The sequence below is a fragment of the Porites lutea genome, chromosome 7 (genome assembly GCF_958299795.1).
Source record: "Porites lutea chromosome 7, jaPorLute2.1, whole genome shotgun sequence".
Classification (NCBI taxonomy): domain Eukaryota; kingdom Metazoa; phylum Cnidaria; class Anthozoa; order Scleractinia; family Poritidae; genus Porites; species Porites lutea.
In genome coordinates, this window is record NC_133207.1 from 34,148,640 (window position 1) to 34,164,444 (window position 15,805).

Sequence of the window (15,805 nt, forward strand, 5' to 3'; positions counted from 1 at the left end):
TGGCAACTGTGCGATCAATTTCTGCTGACAAAAATTATGTTCAGCTGGCAGAGTTTTTAAACAGATCTAATGAGTTACTTGCTAAGTATGCAGGTCAAATTGACGCGGCCATCGCATCTCTTGATCCAGATCAACATACGCTGGCTTTTATGGCACTTTTGTAAGATACTCGACAAGTTTTCCTCTCTGCATAAGATTAGCTTAAATTTCATTCTTAACTTTGGTACCGTTTTTTGTTTTTTTCTTGAGACCATTTTAACTGAAGAATTTCTTAAACGTCTTCTTTAGGTTGGTTAAATTGTCGTTGCCAAATTATGGAGATTTTGAGTTACTGTTTAGTCAGATTCAACAGTTTATAACAGTTTGTTCCAAGGAACAAATTCAGTTTGCTGGGGAAAAGTGTAAGTTTCTGGTAAATGTTCAATGTGTTTTTTCCTCAGTATTAATTTTAATTTCAAGGTCAAAATATTTGTTATTTCCATTTTTCTAGTTGCTCATATTTGTCATTTCATAACACAATGCCTGGTGGACCTTAAACAGGTATGCATGTTCAATCTTTGATTTAAACGCCAGAGTTATGTGTTACTTATCAGCGGTAACCACTAAAAGCTGTGTAAAAACATTTTTGCATAATGTTCAGAGATGTCAAGACCATGCTGTGTTGAAGGGTCATAACATCTCCTCAACAAGTGAGATGTATAAGATGGCCATTTACATGGATTTCATGGATGTCATAGTTTGCACTGAAATTAAGTTCACTTTATAATAGCTTATGGCTTTTTCTGTTGGATTCTTACTGGTCTTACTTTAAATGGAGACTGACTTTGTATGAAAGTGTTTCAATCAAGTCACCAAATACAGTGTTCTCCTTATCAGGTGGTAAAATTTACTGCCTGAAGCAACATTTTTTACTGCCTGCAACTGCATGAAGGTTAACTAAAATTAAATAAGTAGTTTTAAAAAATGCTTAAGTTGTGAACCAATCCGATCAAGGAAATGAATGAGTATATGGAAAAGTACTAATAAATTAGATAAATAATTAAATTGTTGGCTTAAGATAACATTTGGCCGATTTGTGTAAAATAGGTCGTAAAATGAGGGAACGACGTTTCAGAGAACTTAGCTGATAAATTTTCCAGGGCCATGTCTCTTACTCCACTACCCCTTACACCCCCCCCCCCCCCCCCCAGGAAAATACGTCTCTGGGGCATATTTTTTGCCCCACCGGCCATGAATGGTCCCTTACCTGATGAGCTAAAATTTAGGGAGAACACTTCCAAATAGAGTCCATTATCTGTATTAACTGGTATCTTTATTAGTCAACTAATCAAGGGCAAGGCAAAATATATGAAATATATTAGGAAACCCTCCTGCTGCAAGCAGTGTTTGTATAAAGCAGTTGTCCATAAAGAAGGGTTGCACTCAGTTTCTTAAGGTTTGGTTTTTCCACTATTTTTCACAGCCAATGCGAGGGATAAGAATGATGTGTGTTGCTATACAAAAAGCTCAACAGTCTTCAACTCAACTCACATCAATTCACACAGATCTTACACAGGTAACAGAATTTGTGAGTGTTTGCATGGTTTGGTTCTAGAAATCATATACAGCTGTTTCAAGAAAGGTTGTCGGAAAAAGTGCATGTGACAATCCCGAAAGGTATTGTGGGTGGTTTAAGTCTGCCCTGTTCTCCAAAGAAATTTGAAAGAAAGGCATGAAAGGCAACCGACAAATGTCTGCGAGTGCTAATGGAAAGCAACAAAAGTAGGTTCGAAAGCTACAGTCGTTAGGAACAGTGTATTGATCATATCCCATATTTCTTTTAGGGATTGTCCCCTGCACATTTTTTCCGACAACCTTTCTCAAAACAGCTGTATACATGTAAGAAAGTCGGAAGGGCTAACTCTTCAGCCTGCAGGCAAAACAGGGCTGCAAATAACTTTTGTCTTTAGAAAGGACATATGTCCTGACCAGGTCACCCTAGTCAAATCAAATAGTTTGTTGACCACACATAATAAACTATGCAGATCTTAAATGCCTAAATGATAATCTTTCGTAGTATTTGATCTGTCAAGTCATTGTCTTGATGACCAACTGTTATTTGTGGCTCTGCAAAATTATTTTAGTTTAGTCAGCTTAATGGACTGAAGTTGACTAACTAATAATTATTATAAGTTTGTACCCTTGAATGCATGGTGTACACACCATGCACTGTAGGTTGTTAGAGGACATTTTGAACTTGCAAGCATGTTTTTGGTGACCTGCTTAACATTATTGATGGTTTATTGTATGTCTCTCTTCTCAATGACAGGGGCACCACACAGCTCTTTACAAGACCTCACAGTATTAGCTGTGAAAACAAGAGACATAGAAATATAACAATGACTCTATCTCTAAAATTATGGAGCTGCATGTTATGGAGAACCAGTGAAATTAGAGGTTTTTAAAAGCTGCATACTAACTGCACTGACATGGGTCTTTTCAAAGAAAGGAGTGAAGATTTTAATGCTTCATTTGTATAAGTGTTTCTGATGCAAGATTAATGAAGTTAAATGAAATTTAATACTGTTAACAACAAGGAGCACAGTCTCTTGTTGTCAGTCAGTGGGTCAGTGTGGTGGTGCAAGCGTAATCAGCCCTGCTTGCATTAGCTCCATGTGTTTAGTACAATGCTTTCATTGCACTCTCTTGCTTTGTTTAGCCTTTGGATTGTGCCTTTTTCCCCACCTCTTCCTTCTCTTTATTTTTCACCGATATATCAGTGTGACAGTTGCTGGTTCCATTGGTATGGGAGCTCATGGTTGGAAGGTGAGGGTTTACCAGCTATGGGGGCATAACTCTGTCTAGGGGACTGGCTTTGCATAAAGTGTAAGGTCCTGGACATCCCGGGTACCTAGCTCCACTTAGCCATGCAGTTGTTGATTGTGTATTAAAATGGTCATTTTTCACTTTCAACAGCTTTGTTTACTTGCCAAATGTCTGAAGCCAGCCTTGCCATTCCTAGATACCGATATAACAGACGTACATAAAGAGGTATGTTTTATTGTAGCATGCTGATAACCAGCATACAAAAATAATCAAACCTCCACAAGTTAATGAAGACATACTAGTCAACTAATGATCAACACCTCCTTAAAAGCTGAAAACCTGTTCCCCATTCTTCAGAAAGCCCTCATTAGGGGACCTCCTTCTAAACAGGTATCTTATGGCAGAAATCTTCCCAATATTTCTTCTATCAGACTTTAGTGTGCATTCAGCTCTCCAGCAGGAAGCTCAACATTAATCTGGCACCCCTACTCAACAGACATTGCACAGGAGTTGCCTCCTGTGACACTGGCCTGTTCACTTGGTATTCATTTGAAATGAATTGAATTAATTGAACAAAAAATATTCCTCAACTCCATTGAACAATTTGTTGAAAGTTTGGCACAGCTTTCAGAACCCATCACGATCCCTTCATCGGTGATGATGTTTGCTGTTATTCGCAGTCTCGTATTAATTTTGTTGTAGAATTTCATTATTGGTACGTTTGTCACCATACAGTGTACATCTTTTGTTTTTTCTTTAGGGTGGAAAATATGATGCCAAAGCACTGCTTGGATATTGTTATTATGGTGGAATGATCTACACTGCTCTAAAGAAGTTTGAGAAAGCATTGTACTTTTTTGAAGTGGTATGCTTGTTGGATCAGTAATACTATCTTGTATATGTACAGTAGGTCTTTTGTTTTCTTAGAGACAACCTAGTGAAAATCCTGTATTTCATACTCTGTAAGTATAGATTAAGAAAGCATTAGAACAACAGTTATTTTTTTATTTATAGGCTGTGACATGCCCGGCTGTGGATGTGAGCCATATCATGTTGGAAGCTTACAAAAAGTTTATTCTAGTGTCTTTGATCCTTCATGGAAAGGTGAGACTTACTTCTGATGTATTTATGTACAAAGTAACCCATATACCGATAGTGTGTCTTATTAAGGGTTGTACAAAATATCTTTCCAGAAGTTAGCAATAATGTTTTTACACAGAATCGATTACTCATTTGGGCCAGTTCTTCAAGCTGACTTCTTCAACTTGTATGTTGTGTTAGGTTTTGATTATCATGGCTATCTCATGCTCATGCCTGTTTTCTGATTGAACAAGATCATGTCACCTCTCAGGTGTCAAAACACACGAACTTCTGTTAGGGCAAACAGCAAACCAAGATCGCTAACCATGACCCTAGGGGATTACACTGGATCATGTATCTTGAAACCATGGAAAATCTATGCCACTCATCCCAAACAAATTAATATTTTTTTGTAGTCATGGCTGACCCACTAATCTTGTAGTTAAATGAAAAGAAGATCATTTTTTGTAAATAATTGTAAATTGAGTCAGAAGGTAAAATAAAACTCACCTTGGGCCGACAATGAGTGTCTGGGGGAAACAAATCTCATTGTTTTCCTGTAGGCTAGACATTAATTTCTTAATATTGACTGATTCATTTTAATTTTGTGTAAATTTGAACAATCTTTTTACCTCAACAGATAATCGATCTTCCAAAATATACCTCACATGTCATCATGAGATTCCTGAAGGTAAGATTAGAAAGAAATAATTAATAACAGATGGTATTCACATGGATTATTGCAGCCAAGAATTAAAGTTTCTAAGAAACCATGTTTTTAAAAGTTTATGTAAAAAAATTGCGTGGTGTTAGCAACAACTCCTGGAAAAAAACATGTCTCACAATGACTTGTGTTCATTGCAGCACACATTGCACAAACTAGAATCAAGTTCTACTTCTTGCAACAACTGCAGTAACACTGGATATAATTTTCGCTTGTTGTGACAAAAATTACAAGAAATTTTATGCTAGGCAATGTCTTATGTAACATTTCTTGCAACAACAGGGCCACAAGGCAAAAGCAACAAGTTGCCAAAAATTTCTCAAATGTAGTGCAACTGTTGCTTTCAAAGCCTTTATTTTATTGACATTGACTGTACAGAAAAAGCTAAGGCAAACTTGCTTTATTTTGTAAAGTTACTGTATGTGTAAAGCCTTACATCTGCCAAATGGTTGAAAATGCATTTGCAGCTTAACTGCCATCCAGAATTTTGTAATTTCTTAGATCTTGTTTTCATTTCAGCCTTTGAGTGGTGCATATCATGAACTTGCAGGAAGTTACACATCAAACAACCCCAATGAAGTGCGAGCAGTGGCCACTAAAAATGAGGAGACATTTAGAACTGTAAGTTGATGGGTAAGTTGATCCATTGATCTTTGAATGGTTCTGTCAATTTACTGAGATGTTTTTTTATTGACAGGACAACAATGTTGGCCTGGTCAAGCAAGTTGTCAGCTCACTATACAAGAAAAACATACTCAGACTTACAAAGGTACAGTACTTATATAGCTGCTGTGTAGTCAAATTCTATTGCAAGTTATCTGACGGTCTTTAAAATATGAAACAATAAAGATATTATTGATCCAATATCTAACCTGTCGACAGTACAGTACTAACACTATGTTGCAACACAATGCAATGAAATACTCCTTTTGACAAGGGTAGCAGATTTCAGTGTGAAACCTTCATTTTCAGAAACAAGATGCTCAAATTTGTAAACTGAAGCTGTGTCTGTTTGTACACATGACTTATCTATTTGTTTTCTTCTAGACATTTTTGACCCTGTCCTTAGCAGACATGGCTAACAGAGTACAACTAAGCAGCCCAAGAGAAGCTGAGCAGTACATATTAAACATGGTTTGTTGTGATAATGGAGTATAATACCATAAACATGGTTTGTTGTGATAATGGAGTATAATACCATTCAATCTGTTATTCCTGTTATTGCACCTACATAAAGTTGAGTAGTGGGTATAACAAGAACTGATTTAGCTGACAGGGATGTTCTGAAACTTAAGTGGAGGTGACAAATTCATAGTTATATTATTATGGTAACAGAGCTTCAACTCGCTTATGGCCTTATGCCTGCGGACAAAATAATATCAAACAGGGCCGGGTTGTTCAAAGCTGGGTTAAGATAACCCAGGGTTAGTGCAAAATTTGAACTCAGATATGAGAGCTTAAAAAGCAAATATAGTTTAATTCTCTTTGCCTACAATTTGATGATCGGATACTCTGAAAAGAATAGAGAAAGTATCCCAGATTAAAATTTAACCCTGGATTAGCGCTAACCGGCATTCCAACAAGTGGGCCCAGGTCACTAGGTACCATAAAACTGGAATAGTATGGTATGCGCACTTTATCAAGATAAAACAAAAAACAAAAAAGAAATGCCTGGCCACTTCTGATTACCAGTTCTCCACATTTAAAGTCCTTCCTTACTTACTTTTTGTGTGAAAAGTGTGAAACTGTCATGCACTTTATAGTCCCATCACTTGATATATTGTATGTAAAAAAGCAAGTTTGAATGCATATCAAAAAAGATATCTTAAGATTTTTGATGTCTCTTGACCACTTATTATTTCCTGCTTTTAATCTCAGTTAACGTATGTGTGGTGTAAAGTAAAGATTGAGTTGAATTATTGCTCTCGTGGCATGATGAGATTCTATTAACAAATAATGAATAATGAAAAAAATGCTGTAGACCAGTTAAGGTATTTTAATAATAAGTATATTACATGCATTGTCAGTTGAAGTCTTTTTTTGGTCTATTTCTTATTTAATTTAGATAGAAGATGGAGATATTTATGCCAGCATTAATCAGCGCGATGGAATGGTTTCTTTTCACCAAAATCCTGAAAAATATAATAATCCAAAGATGTTAAAGAAGTTAGACAGGGAGGTATGTTAACCCCACGAAATAAGAAATATACCGCTAGGTTTAGGTTTATAGTCGTCTGATGGTCTGTTTACAACTGAAACTCTTTTGGGGGTATCCGATCACCTCGCCAGCAACTAATGACTTGAACAATTGACACAGTCTACTTACCAAGGATTAGACGAAAACCCCGTGGCTTGACTCTCTTGGGGAAAGCAGAGGATGGTACACCAAAAAAAACACAGCCACAAGAACCACACCAGCAATGGAAAAGGGATGGAAGGAATAGCTTCCTACCGACGCCAACACGCGCATTAGACGCTTAATCGTCCCACAGCTGAATCTGAGGGCACTTACCATTTGTCAGAACGGTTATGCAGTCGAGGCCCGGGGGGCGGGGGGTACCCAAGAAATGTTTATACGGGGAAGCTCCGCCCCGAGGCCCAACTCCTTACCCTTTTATATACCATTTTTCTCGAAAAAGGTACCCCTTTCGTATATCTTCTATTCACAAATAATACCTCTTTCACATACCTTGTTTAGAACTTTGCATCCCTTTTAACTGCTGTAAATGCACTGTCCGTGAAACAGGAATCAATCACAAAAATAGAACGTTTTCCCGACTTTATAAAGCCACAAAATTCATCTGTTAGCCCTTTTGGGCCCTTTCACAGACCCAAATGACAGTACTCTCTTCTCTTCTATATAATTCAACTTGTGAAATCCCTACCCTTTCATACACCTGAATCATGAAAAAAGATACCCCTTTCGGGCGGAGCCTCCCCGTATAGGCCATCATAGGGAGTACCCCCTTATGTTGAGGTGTGAATAGCTCCATGTACTTGGCTCAAAGAACGGAGAATATTCACCCAAAATGTTTCCCTTGTTCTCATGCAAACTTAAATACTTGAAGTGAACAAAATGTTTTGTGCGATTTCACTGCTTGAGTTCGTATCGAAACGACCGCTCTCCGTCAGAACTGGGCGGCCAGATCAATCCAGGGGAAAGAGAATTCCACTTGTCTGTTAATCATAGCTGGCCATCCAGATGAATCGTAAGCAATAATTATAATGTCATGATTCTTGAAGTGGATCACTGCACTTACCTTAATGACAGAGCGTTAGTTTTTAATTTTTTGTTGTTTTTGTGTGTTGTTTTTAGATGCGACTATTTCAGCATCTCGATGAAAAGCTGCAACATATGGACCGTGAACTTGCCACCAATCCTCAATACGTACAAAAGGTAAGTTACTATAGTAATAGTCGCTCCCCTGGATTACAAGATGAGTTAAGGGTCAAATGCGTAAACGGGACCGCCTTCTTAAAAAACCAAGGCGCACGGGTGACAAAAACTCACCAGCGTGGCTTGAATATCGCTGCTAAAGAAACAAAGTGGTGAAATTACTTAAGACCGCCCAGTGAATGACTATCTTAATAATGTGATTGGGGGAAGCCTACAGGAAAATCCCAAACGATTTTGGAGCTTTATCAAGCGCTTGCGGTCTGAGAACTTTGGCATACCTATATTGCGCCAAGGACACTCAATATTTATCTCTGACAAAGATAATGCACAAGCCTTGAATGACTATTTTCAAAGTGTGTTCACCAAAGACAAAGGCTTGCTTCCTGCCTTCTCACCATCCACTCTTGCTTATATTAATAACATGCGGGTCATAGTGTTTTCCCCCAATGGTGTTCTCAAACAACTTGCCTCATTAAATCCATCAAAGTCAGCTGGCCCAGATGGTATCTCACCACGCTGCCTACGTGACCTGTCCGCTGAGATTTCAAGCATTTTGACATTCATTTTCCAACAAGGCTATGACACGGGCACCTTAACAAACGACTGGTTGACAGCTATGGTCGTTCCTGTCCACAAGAAATCAAGCAAGGAAAACCCAGCAAATTATCGACCCATATCCCTTACGTGCCTCTGCAGTAAGGTGATGGAGCATATTGTGCTTAGCAACCTGAATAAATATCTGTCTGAAAAGCATATCTTTGTCTCATCTGCAACCTGGCTTCCGGGCCAACACCTTAAATCATCATTGCGAATTTGATGCCCTTCTGTTGGATTTCTCGAAGGCTTTCGACCAAGTCTCCCACACTAAATTACTACACAAAGTTAACCCACTGCGGCATTAATGGAAAGACGCTTGCTTGGATTGCTGCTTTTCTCCATTATCGTACCCAATTTGTGGTCGTAAACGGCACTCATTCAACCACTACTCCTGTTACCTCTTGTGTTCCACAGGGCTCCGTTTTGGGTCCGACTCTCTTCCTATTATTCATAAATGATATCACCCAAGTAACAAATTCACAATTACGTCTTTTCGCTGATGATACTGTGCTTTACAGGACCATTAATTCCCTACATGACCATCAAGTGCTCCAGGAAGATCTACTTAACGTAACTAAATGGGCTTCTGATTGGCAGATGGACTTTAACGTAACTAAGTGCCATATACTTTGTATTTCAAAGAAACGGAAACCCTCCAGCTTCACATATACTGCAAATTCTGAGGCATTAACAAAAGTCCCTGAATGCGACTACCTGGAAGTTACGTGCACCGAAACCGGTCGCTGGGGTGCTCACTCACTGCTCTAAAAATAGCTGCAAAGGCAAATAATAGGCCCCTTGGCCTTATTAGAAATAAGTCCCTTGGTCTTATTAGAAATAAGTCCCTTGGTCTCATTAGAAGATCACTGAAACCATGCAGCGCAGAGGTTAAAAAGAGAACTTATATATAGTACTAATGCTAGTGGGGACGAGCAAATGCTTGAAACAAATAATTCAACTTGCACTTAACAGGGTTAAGAATCCCAACTGGCCTAGTGAGGCAAACCAGCTGGCTATTTACAAACACGGCCGAGGACTGGAACTTGGAACTACCGAAAACAAATCCAGCTAGTGGTCAGAGCGGGACTCGGGCCCCAGAATTGCAAGTCCAGCGCTCTAACTGCTCGGCCCACTGCCTTCTATAATAACTAAGCGACGCAGAGGATTTGAACTCGGAACTACCATGAACAAATCCAGCAAACGGTCAGAGCGTGACGTGAACTCGGGGCCTCAGTCCTGCGCTCTAACTACTCGGCCACGCTGCCTCCTATAATAACTAAAAAGATCACTTGCTGAAAAATGTTGATTTGTTTCTTAATTAATAAATTTATGTAGTTATTTAAAAGTAATTTAGGTATTATTTCTGTTTTTGCAGACTATGGGAGCTAACGCCGAGGAAGATGCTGGTATTGGGCGGATGAGAGATGAAGTGTTGATGTAAAGAAGTTCGAAAAGCCTGCACGATATGTGGAAATTCAACTTTGAAAAGGGCTTTAAATTATCAGTTCTTTAACGTTGAGAAAAAAAGCGAAAAAGGGAGAAACAAACATTCAAGCTGTTGGTGAAACCAACGTACAGTGACTCCGACACCAAACAGTTGCTGTAAATGTCACAACAAACATTGTTTGAAGAGTTTTAGACTGTAAAAAGGTTCAAAATGCTAGAATTAAAATTGACGTACGTTGTGAGATGTCTTGTGTCACTTTTTTTTAAAAACTTATCAAATCCCGATTGATAAATATATACCCAGTAATAGTCCCAAATTTATACGTTCTTATAATAAAGATGGCGGGCAGCGCGACAATCGGTACGTAAGTTTTTGGGTTGGTGTTGGTAATGGTAGTGGAGAGGGGGAGAGGTGTTTACCTGCCCTATGATTCTGCTTTCAGCATTGTAAACTTCAAATTTCTTTCCCTTTAAAAAGCAAAACAACTTTGGGAAGACTATAGTCGATCAGGATGAATCGCACAAGTTCATCTCAAAAAAGAAAAAATGTGCAGACTTGTAATGTATTTAACTAACGACAAGGATCGTTTCAAATGTAAAAAATCAGACTCAGTTTTGCAAAGAGAATTTGTTTTAATGTTCTTTGTATTTGACAATAAATACTTAGATTTGATAATAATACAATAATTAATATGTGAACTGCAATATTGATAACTTATGATACATTTAAGGTATAAGCTTGATTCCCATATGATCTGGAACACGATCAGCAACTGGTCTGCATCAGATACCAGCATCGCATATTTGGCGCCATTTTCACAACAAAAAAGAGTTGAACAAGCATTACACGTCTGCAGAGAAAAATTTGTCTGGGGTCTATTTGGGATCAACTGAATAAGCCTCGTGCAGACAGCATCTGAAAATGTCACAAACCAAATACAGACAATGTGGGAAACAGGCTTATTAACCCATTCGCCCCTGAACCGGCCGTAACCGCCCGTGCGGATCCACGTCCTTTCTACCCTTTGTGACGTCATCAGTTTTAACGGTCAAGGACAACTTTGTCCGCTAGCTTGTGCAGAGTGAAGAGATCTTTCAAACCACACCAGAATGAGCACAATTCAGTCAAGGACACCGGAGAAAGAGGCAAAAAACCATGTAACATTGACCTGAAAATCTCCATGAAAATCTTGTTCCATTGCCCACCTACCTTTCCTTTCACCTAATCCTAAGATCCTAAAAGCTTTTCTAAAAACTATTCCCACCAAAATGAAGCCTACTAAATGCCCAGCAAGAGAAAAAAAAAAGAGGCAAGAAAAGCGAAAAAAGAGGGGAGGAAAGAAAGCGAAAAGTAAAAGTCAAGACTGCTGTGTCCCTTTTAAACCCAAAATTTTGCTTTCTGCGCATACCCGAACTTCGCAAGCTAATATTTTGCATCTGGATCAGAAGGCCATCAAGTGTACGACCTGTGGCGGTTTGTGGTAAGTTTTACCTCTTTATAGCACGACAGTGACCAGAAAACCACTCGACTAGCTTCAAAATGCGTTTTTCGGCAAAATCTCCAGGAGCGAATGGGTTAATGAATACATCTATCTGTAAACTGACACATTTCATCTAAATTCTGTCCTTCAGTTAAATAGAACTTTGTAGTGTTGAGTGATGTAATATCTAACCCTAACCCAGGCTGATGGTATAACTGTCACTAGTACTCCTTTGCTTTAAGGCAGAAAAGGACATTTGCACACGTTACCCATTCATTTGAATATCATACACGTTATCTTATCATTCCAATGGCAATTTTAACCCCATAATTCCTTTAAAGTATTATTGAACGTTTAGTTAAATAATTTCAAAATTTATGCATTATTATTGTACTATTTAAAAGCAAAAATATTTTTGCTTGAATTGTTGTGTAATGTAAAATAAGATATAAATGTGGCTTATGGAAGTGGAAAACACACTTGCAAAACTTTTTTTCTTGATGTCCAAGAAACTATTTATTGTGTTGTCCCGTTACTGTATAGTGCAGCTTACAGTCATACATGTAAGTTGACCAGTTACCGTATTTATTCGAATAAGTGCCCACCTCGAATAAGCATCCATCCTAAAGGCAGAACTGAGTTAATAAGTGCCCAGCCTCGAATAAGCGCCCACCCCCACCCCCACCCCACTCCCTCCCACACAAACTCCAATAATTTTAATATAATAAGAGACCCTCCCGAAGATGGAGTTTTCTTCAGACTACTTTACAGAAACCTTGCTTTGTTACATCATTGCTTTTTGTTGCTACCATTTATTGTTTTGTTGCAAAATGAACATACTTCACTTGCTGAGAATAGTGAAAATTTAACAAAAGCGCCCAGCCTCGAATAAGCGTCCACCTTGAATAAGGTGGACCTTGAATATCAAGGTCCAAAAATTTAATAAGCGCCCAGGGCAGTTAATCGAATAAATATGGTACTTCTAAATCTGAATTTATAATTTTATCATAGCACAAGTCTAACATTAATTTTCGTAGATAAATTAATAATAATAATATTATTATAAATACAGACAGATGTTCTTAACAATAAACAACTTGCTGTCCATAATAAGTTAACTGTTTTAAGTTTCTTTCACTTATGAAAACTACCTGACTAGTAAATATTATATTTTGACATTCATATTATCAAGAGAGGAAAATAGATTTGATATTGATTAAATGCATGTACCTCCCTACTTGTTACAATAATATTATCACTGATTACCCCTCTTGTGGAGAATTATCTTTCTATTCATCATTCATTAGCAAAGATTCTGTTGGATTTGGTAAAAAACCAATTTGTTGGTAATGGTCACTTGTAAACACTGTCTGCTTAGCATTAAAGCTCTGTTCACCACTCATCGGCTTCGCGACACTTGTGGATTCCTTAACAATTTGTTGTCCTTCATTGTCCTTTTCCACCAGTTGTTGACAGTCATTAGCTCTAGCTGACATTGGATGGCTTTGGCCATCACCTGATTCAGACTTGCCATTGGAGTCATGCTGTGTGATGTGAACATCATCAGCAGACAAAGTAGAGTTGCTTGATAACTGCTCTGTAGGCACACTAGCATTGGGATTTAAAGTTGAGGAACACTGTGTTATGCTTTCTTCTGCCTCTAAAGTTGAAGTTGAACCCAATGTAGTAGATTTATCATTAAAAGTACCAGGGCTTTTGATGGAATCATGATCATCAAGATAACATTCAGTCACTTCCTTTCTAGCTGTATTTGCATTCTCCAAAACAAAACTGTTGGTAGCAACACTTGGATCTTTCTGCTCCTCTCTGCTGTCTTCAGAAGGAAGGCAGGTGATGTTATTTGAGACTGGTACAGCATTCCCCACAGGGTAGTATAACCAGTTAAATGACAGTTCTTTGTCCAAAATCTCAGATTCCTCTGGACCAATGATTACACTGTTGCTTGCTAGGCTAGGAGCACCTTCAATACCAGAGTCATCATCACTCTCAGAAGGACCAAACAAGTTTAAGCTGTGATATCTACGAGAAGCCAGACCATCTTCACTTGCAGGCTCATCATCCAACACGTGATCTGGACTGGTGCTGGCTCGTAACTTAGTGGGATGGGATCTAAGTTTCATCCGTTCTTTTTTTGTTATAGGCTTCTTGTCAAGAATCAGCTCTTTACCTTTGAAGAAGGACAGTACTATCACCCTGTAAGGTTTTGCTCGTGCAAAAGGGTTTCCAGCAATACACAAGTACTTCAAATGGGAGTTCAAACACAGCTTGGAAACTTCATGGATGGTGTATATCTGATTGTGCTCAATGTTTAGTTCAATCAGCCCTGTCAGAGAGTCTAATCCACTAACAGTCTCAAGGTTATTATGACTAACAACAAGAGACTTCAAATGAGCCAGCCCTCCAGGCATGCCTGTAATGAAGTGGATGTTGTTATGAGACAGGTTCAAGTACATAAGGCTTGGACAGCACAGTTGTTGTAGATCCAAGTGAACAAATTCGTTATAGCTCAAATCAAGATTTTGTAGAACTGGCAAGAGTTTAAGAGATGTGTCAAATGCTACTAGTTTGTTATGTGTTAATATAAGACGTGTTAGCTGATGCCACGGTTGGACAACAACACGATTCTGCATCAGTTTTGCTGTGGTATGACCTCTCCAAGACTCCACAGGACCCTTTACTTTGGGCGCCGAACGTTTCTCTGCGGCACAATCAACAAGCAGCTCCTTCATGTTTGTCAGACAGTAACGTGCTGTTAGACTTGTTATCTGGGACTGGACTTTTGCCAGGTTATTGATCAGTGTCAAAGGGCAGCCATCAATGATTAAACAACTGAGGGACTTGAACAAGGAGATGTCAAACTCCAAGTGACTGGAAAGCTCCTGTGAAGTTGTAGACTTGTTTACAATGCTGCTAACACAAAGTGATTGCAGCTGATAAACGAAATCATACAAATTCCCCAGATCTGCTGCATCTGTTTGATCCATCGGACTGCTTGGCTCTGGTAACTGCAACTGACGCGTTACACAATACAACTGAGTAGGAGAGAAAGTAAAACTTTCACCTTTCGCCAAAACTTCCCTTCCTTTCTGAAACAAATCTCTTGCCAGTGATTTTGTCACTGCCATCACATCATGCCGTTGTACTTCAAGAAACTCGAGGATTTCTGGTGAAGTCGACACGTAAGTGCTGCTGTTTACCAGTCGCTGCAGGTAGTGTTCCAGCGCCGCTTTCCGTTTCTCAAGATGACACAGCGCCATGTTGGAAGTCAGTTTCTTTGGTGGCAACATATCTTTAGGGATACCATACAAAGCCACAAGGTTTTTATGGAGCTCGTAAAATTCACGGTACCTTCGAAATATGAACCAGTGGTTCGACTTGGTCATGACATCAATTTTGTACAAGGCGTGCGGTGAAGGGTTAGTTCTTTGCCATACCTCTCTTATGACGACATGCTTGATTGAAGGCGATAAGCTGCCTTCGCTCTCTGAGGACAGTCGTCCACGGTCTTTTCTCCATAGAGCACTCCCTGCAGGTGGAAGGAAGCCTTTTAGTGAAGTCATTTAAGAAGCAAAATCGACCTTAGTTCCTTTGTTTTCACTTTCACGGTGCAGGCCATTTTATTTTCACAAGATGTTTATTGCTAAGAGATCCCAGGAATCCTTGCGATATCCTATGACGGTTACTAGTACCCAGGTTCTTTGCGGCTGAAACAATGAAGGCGCATTTTCACGGAATAAATCAAAACATGCGCTTTCTTTTGCAGTAAAGCCTCTTCCTCCACGACTCATGACATCATTTCTATGCCGGCAGGAGCTAGGAGGCGATGGAGATAGGGGGGATCCTGGAAAAATTGTGCAGTGTGCTTCTTGGAAGCTTTACTCTTTTTCCCGGGTTGGGGGGATCTTGGTGGGAGTGAACCGCCTGGTTGCGGTTCTCCATAGCCTGCGTAGCAGGCGCTTGGAAGTAGTGGGCGAACGAGAGAACGGGCGCGCGAGGGATACACGCGAGGGGTCCCTCTCCCCTCGCGTCAACCTCGTGTCCCAGGGTTCTCTCCTACCCGCGGGAGAGAAGTTATGCATCAGTTACTATTCCAGCTGCACCCAGCCCCCCCCCCCCCCCCCCCCCCCCCCCCCGGCTGACCCCCGGGCATTAGCTTTTTCTTTTTTTTGCCTTGAATGGCAAATTCCCGGCCGTGGGGTCTCTTGAGCTGTCAATTCCCCCGGGGTGGGGACGAAAAAAGATGGCAAATGCCCC

General features: G+C 39.5%; 2 protein-coding genes across 3 annotated transcripts in view; one reads left to right on the forward strand and one right to left on the reverse strand.

Annotated features, from left to right (window-relative positions):
- LOC140943567 (COP9 signalosome complex subunit 3-like) overlaps positions 1-10,284 on the forward strand; it is a 10,329-nt gene extending 45 nt beyond the window's left edge. Inside the window, exons 1-14 of one of the 2 annotated variants that reach the window (XM_073392667.1) lie at positions 1-160; positions 289-401; positions 491-540; positions 1,463-1,555; positions 2,956-3,030; positions 3,566-3,670; positions 3,820-3,909; positions 4,526-4,576; positions 5,129-5,230; positions 5,307-5,378; positions 5,657-5,743; positions 6,675-6,788; positions 7,926-8,006; positions 9,979-10,284. The exon at positions 1-160 is cut by the window's left edge and continues 44 nt beyond it. In XM_073392667.1, coding sequence (XP_073248768.1) covers positions 1-160; positions 289-401; positions 491-540; positions 1,463-1,555; positions 2,956-3,030; positions 3,566-3,670; positions 3,820-3,909; positions 4,526-4,576; positions 5,129-5,230; positions 5,307-5,378; positions 5,657-5,743; positions 6,675-6,788; positions 7,926-8,006; positions 9,979-10,044 — 1,259 coding nt within the window. In that variant the 3' untranslated portion in view covers positions 10,045-10,284. The remainder of the gene's footprint in view (positions 161-288; positions 402-490; positions 541-1,462; positions 1,556-2,955; positions 3,031-3,565; positions 3,671-3,819; positions 3,910-4,525; positions 4,577-5,128; positions 5,231-5,306; positions 5,379-5,656; positions 5,744-6,674; positions 6,789-7,925; positions 8,007-9,978) is intronic. The other variant, XM_073392668.1, reaches the window with a different exon arrangement.
- A 2,535-nt stretch (positions 10,285-12,819) lies between these two features.
- Positions 12,820-15,191, reverse strand: LOC140944842 (uncharacterized). Its single transcript, XM_073393944.1, has one exon. The coding sequence runs from the start codon at positions 15,109-15,111 to the stop codon at positions 12,820-12,822; it is 2,292 nt and encodes a 763-aa protein (XP_073250045.1). The 5' UTR covers positions 15,112-15,191.
- Positions 15,192-15,805: the final 614 nt, after the last annotated feature.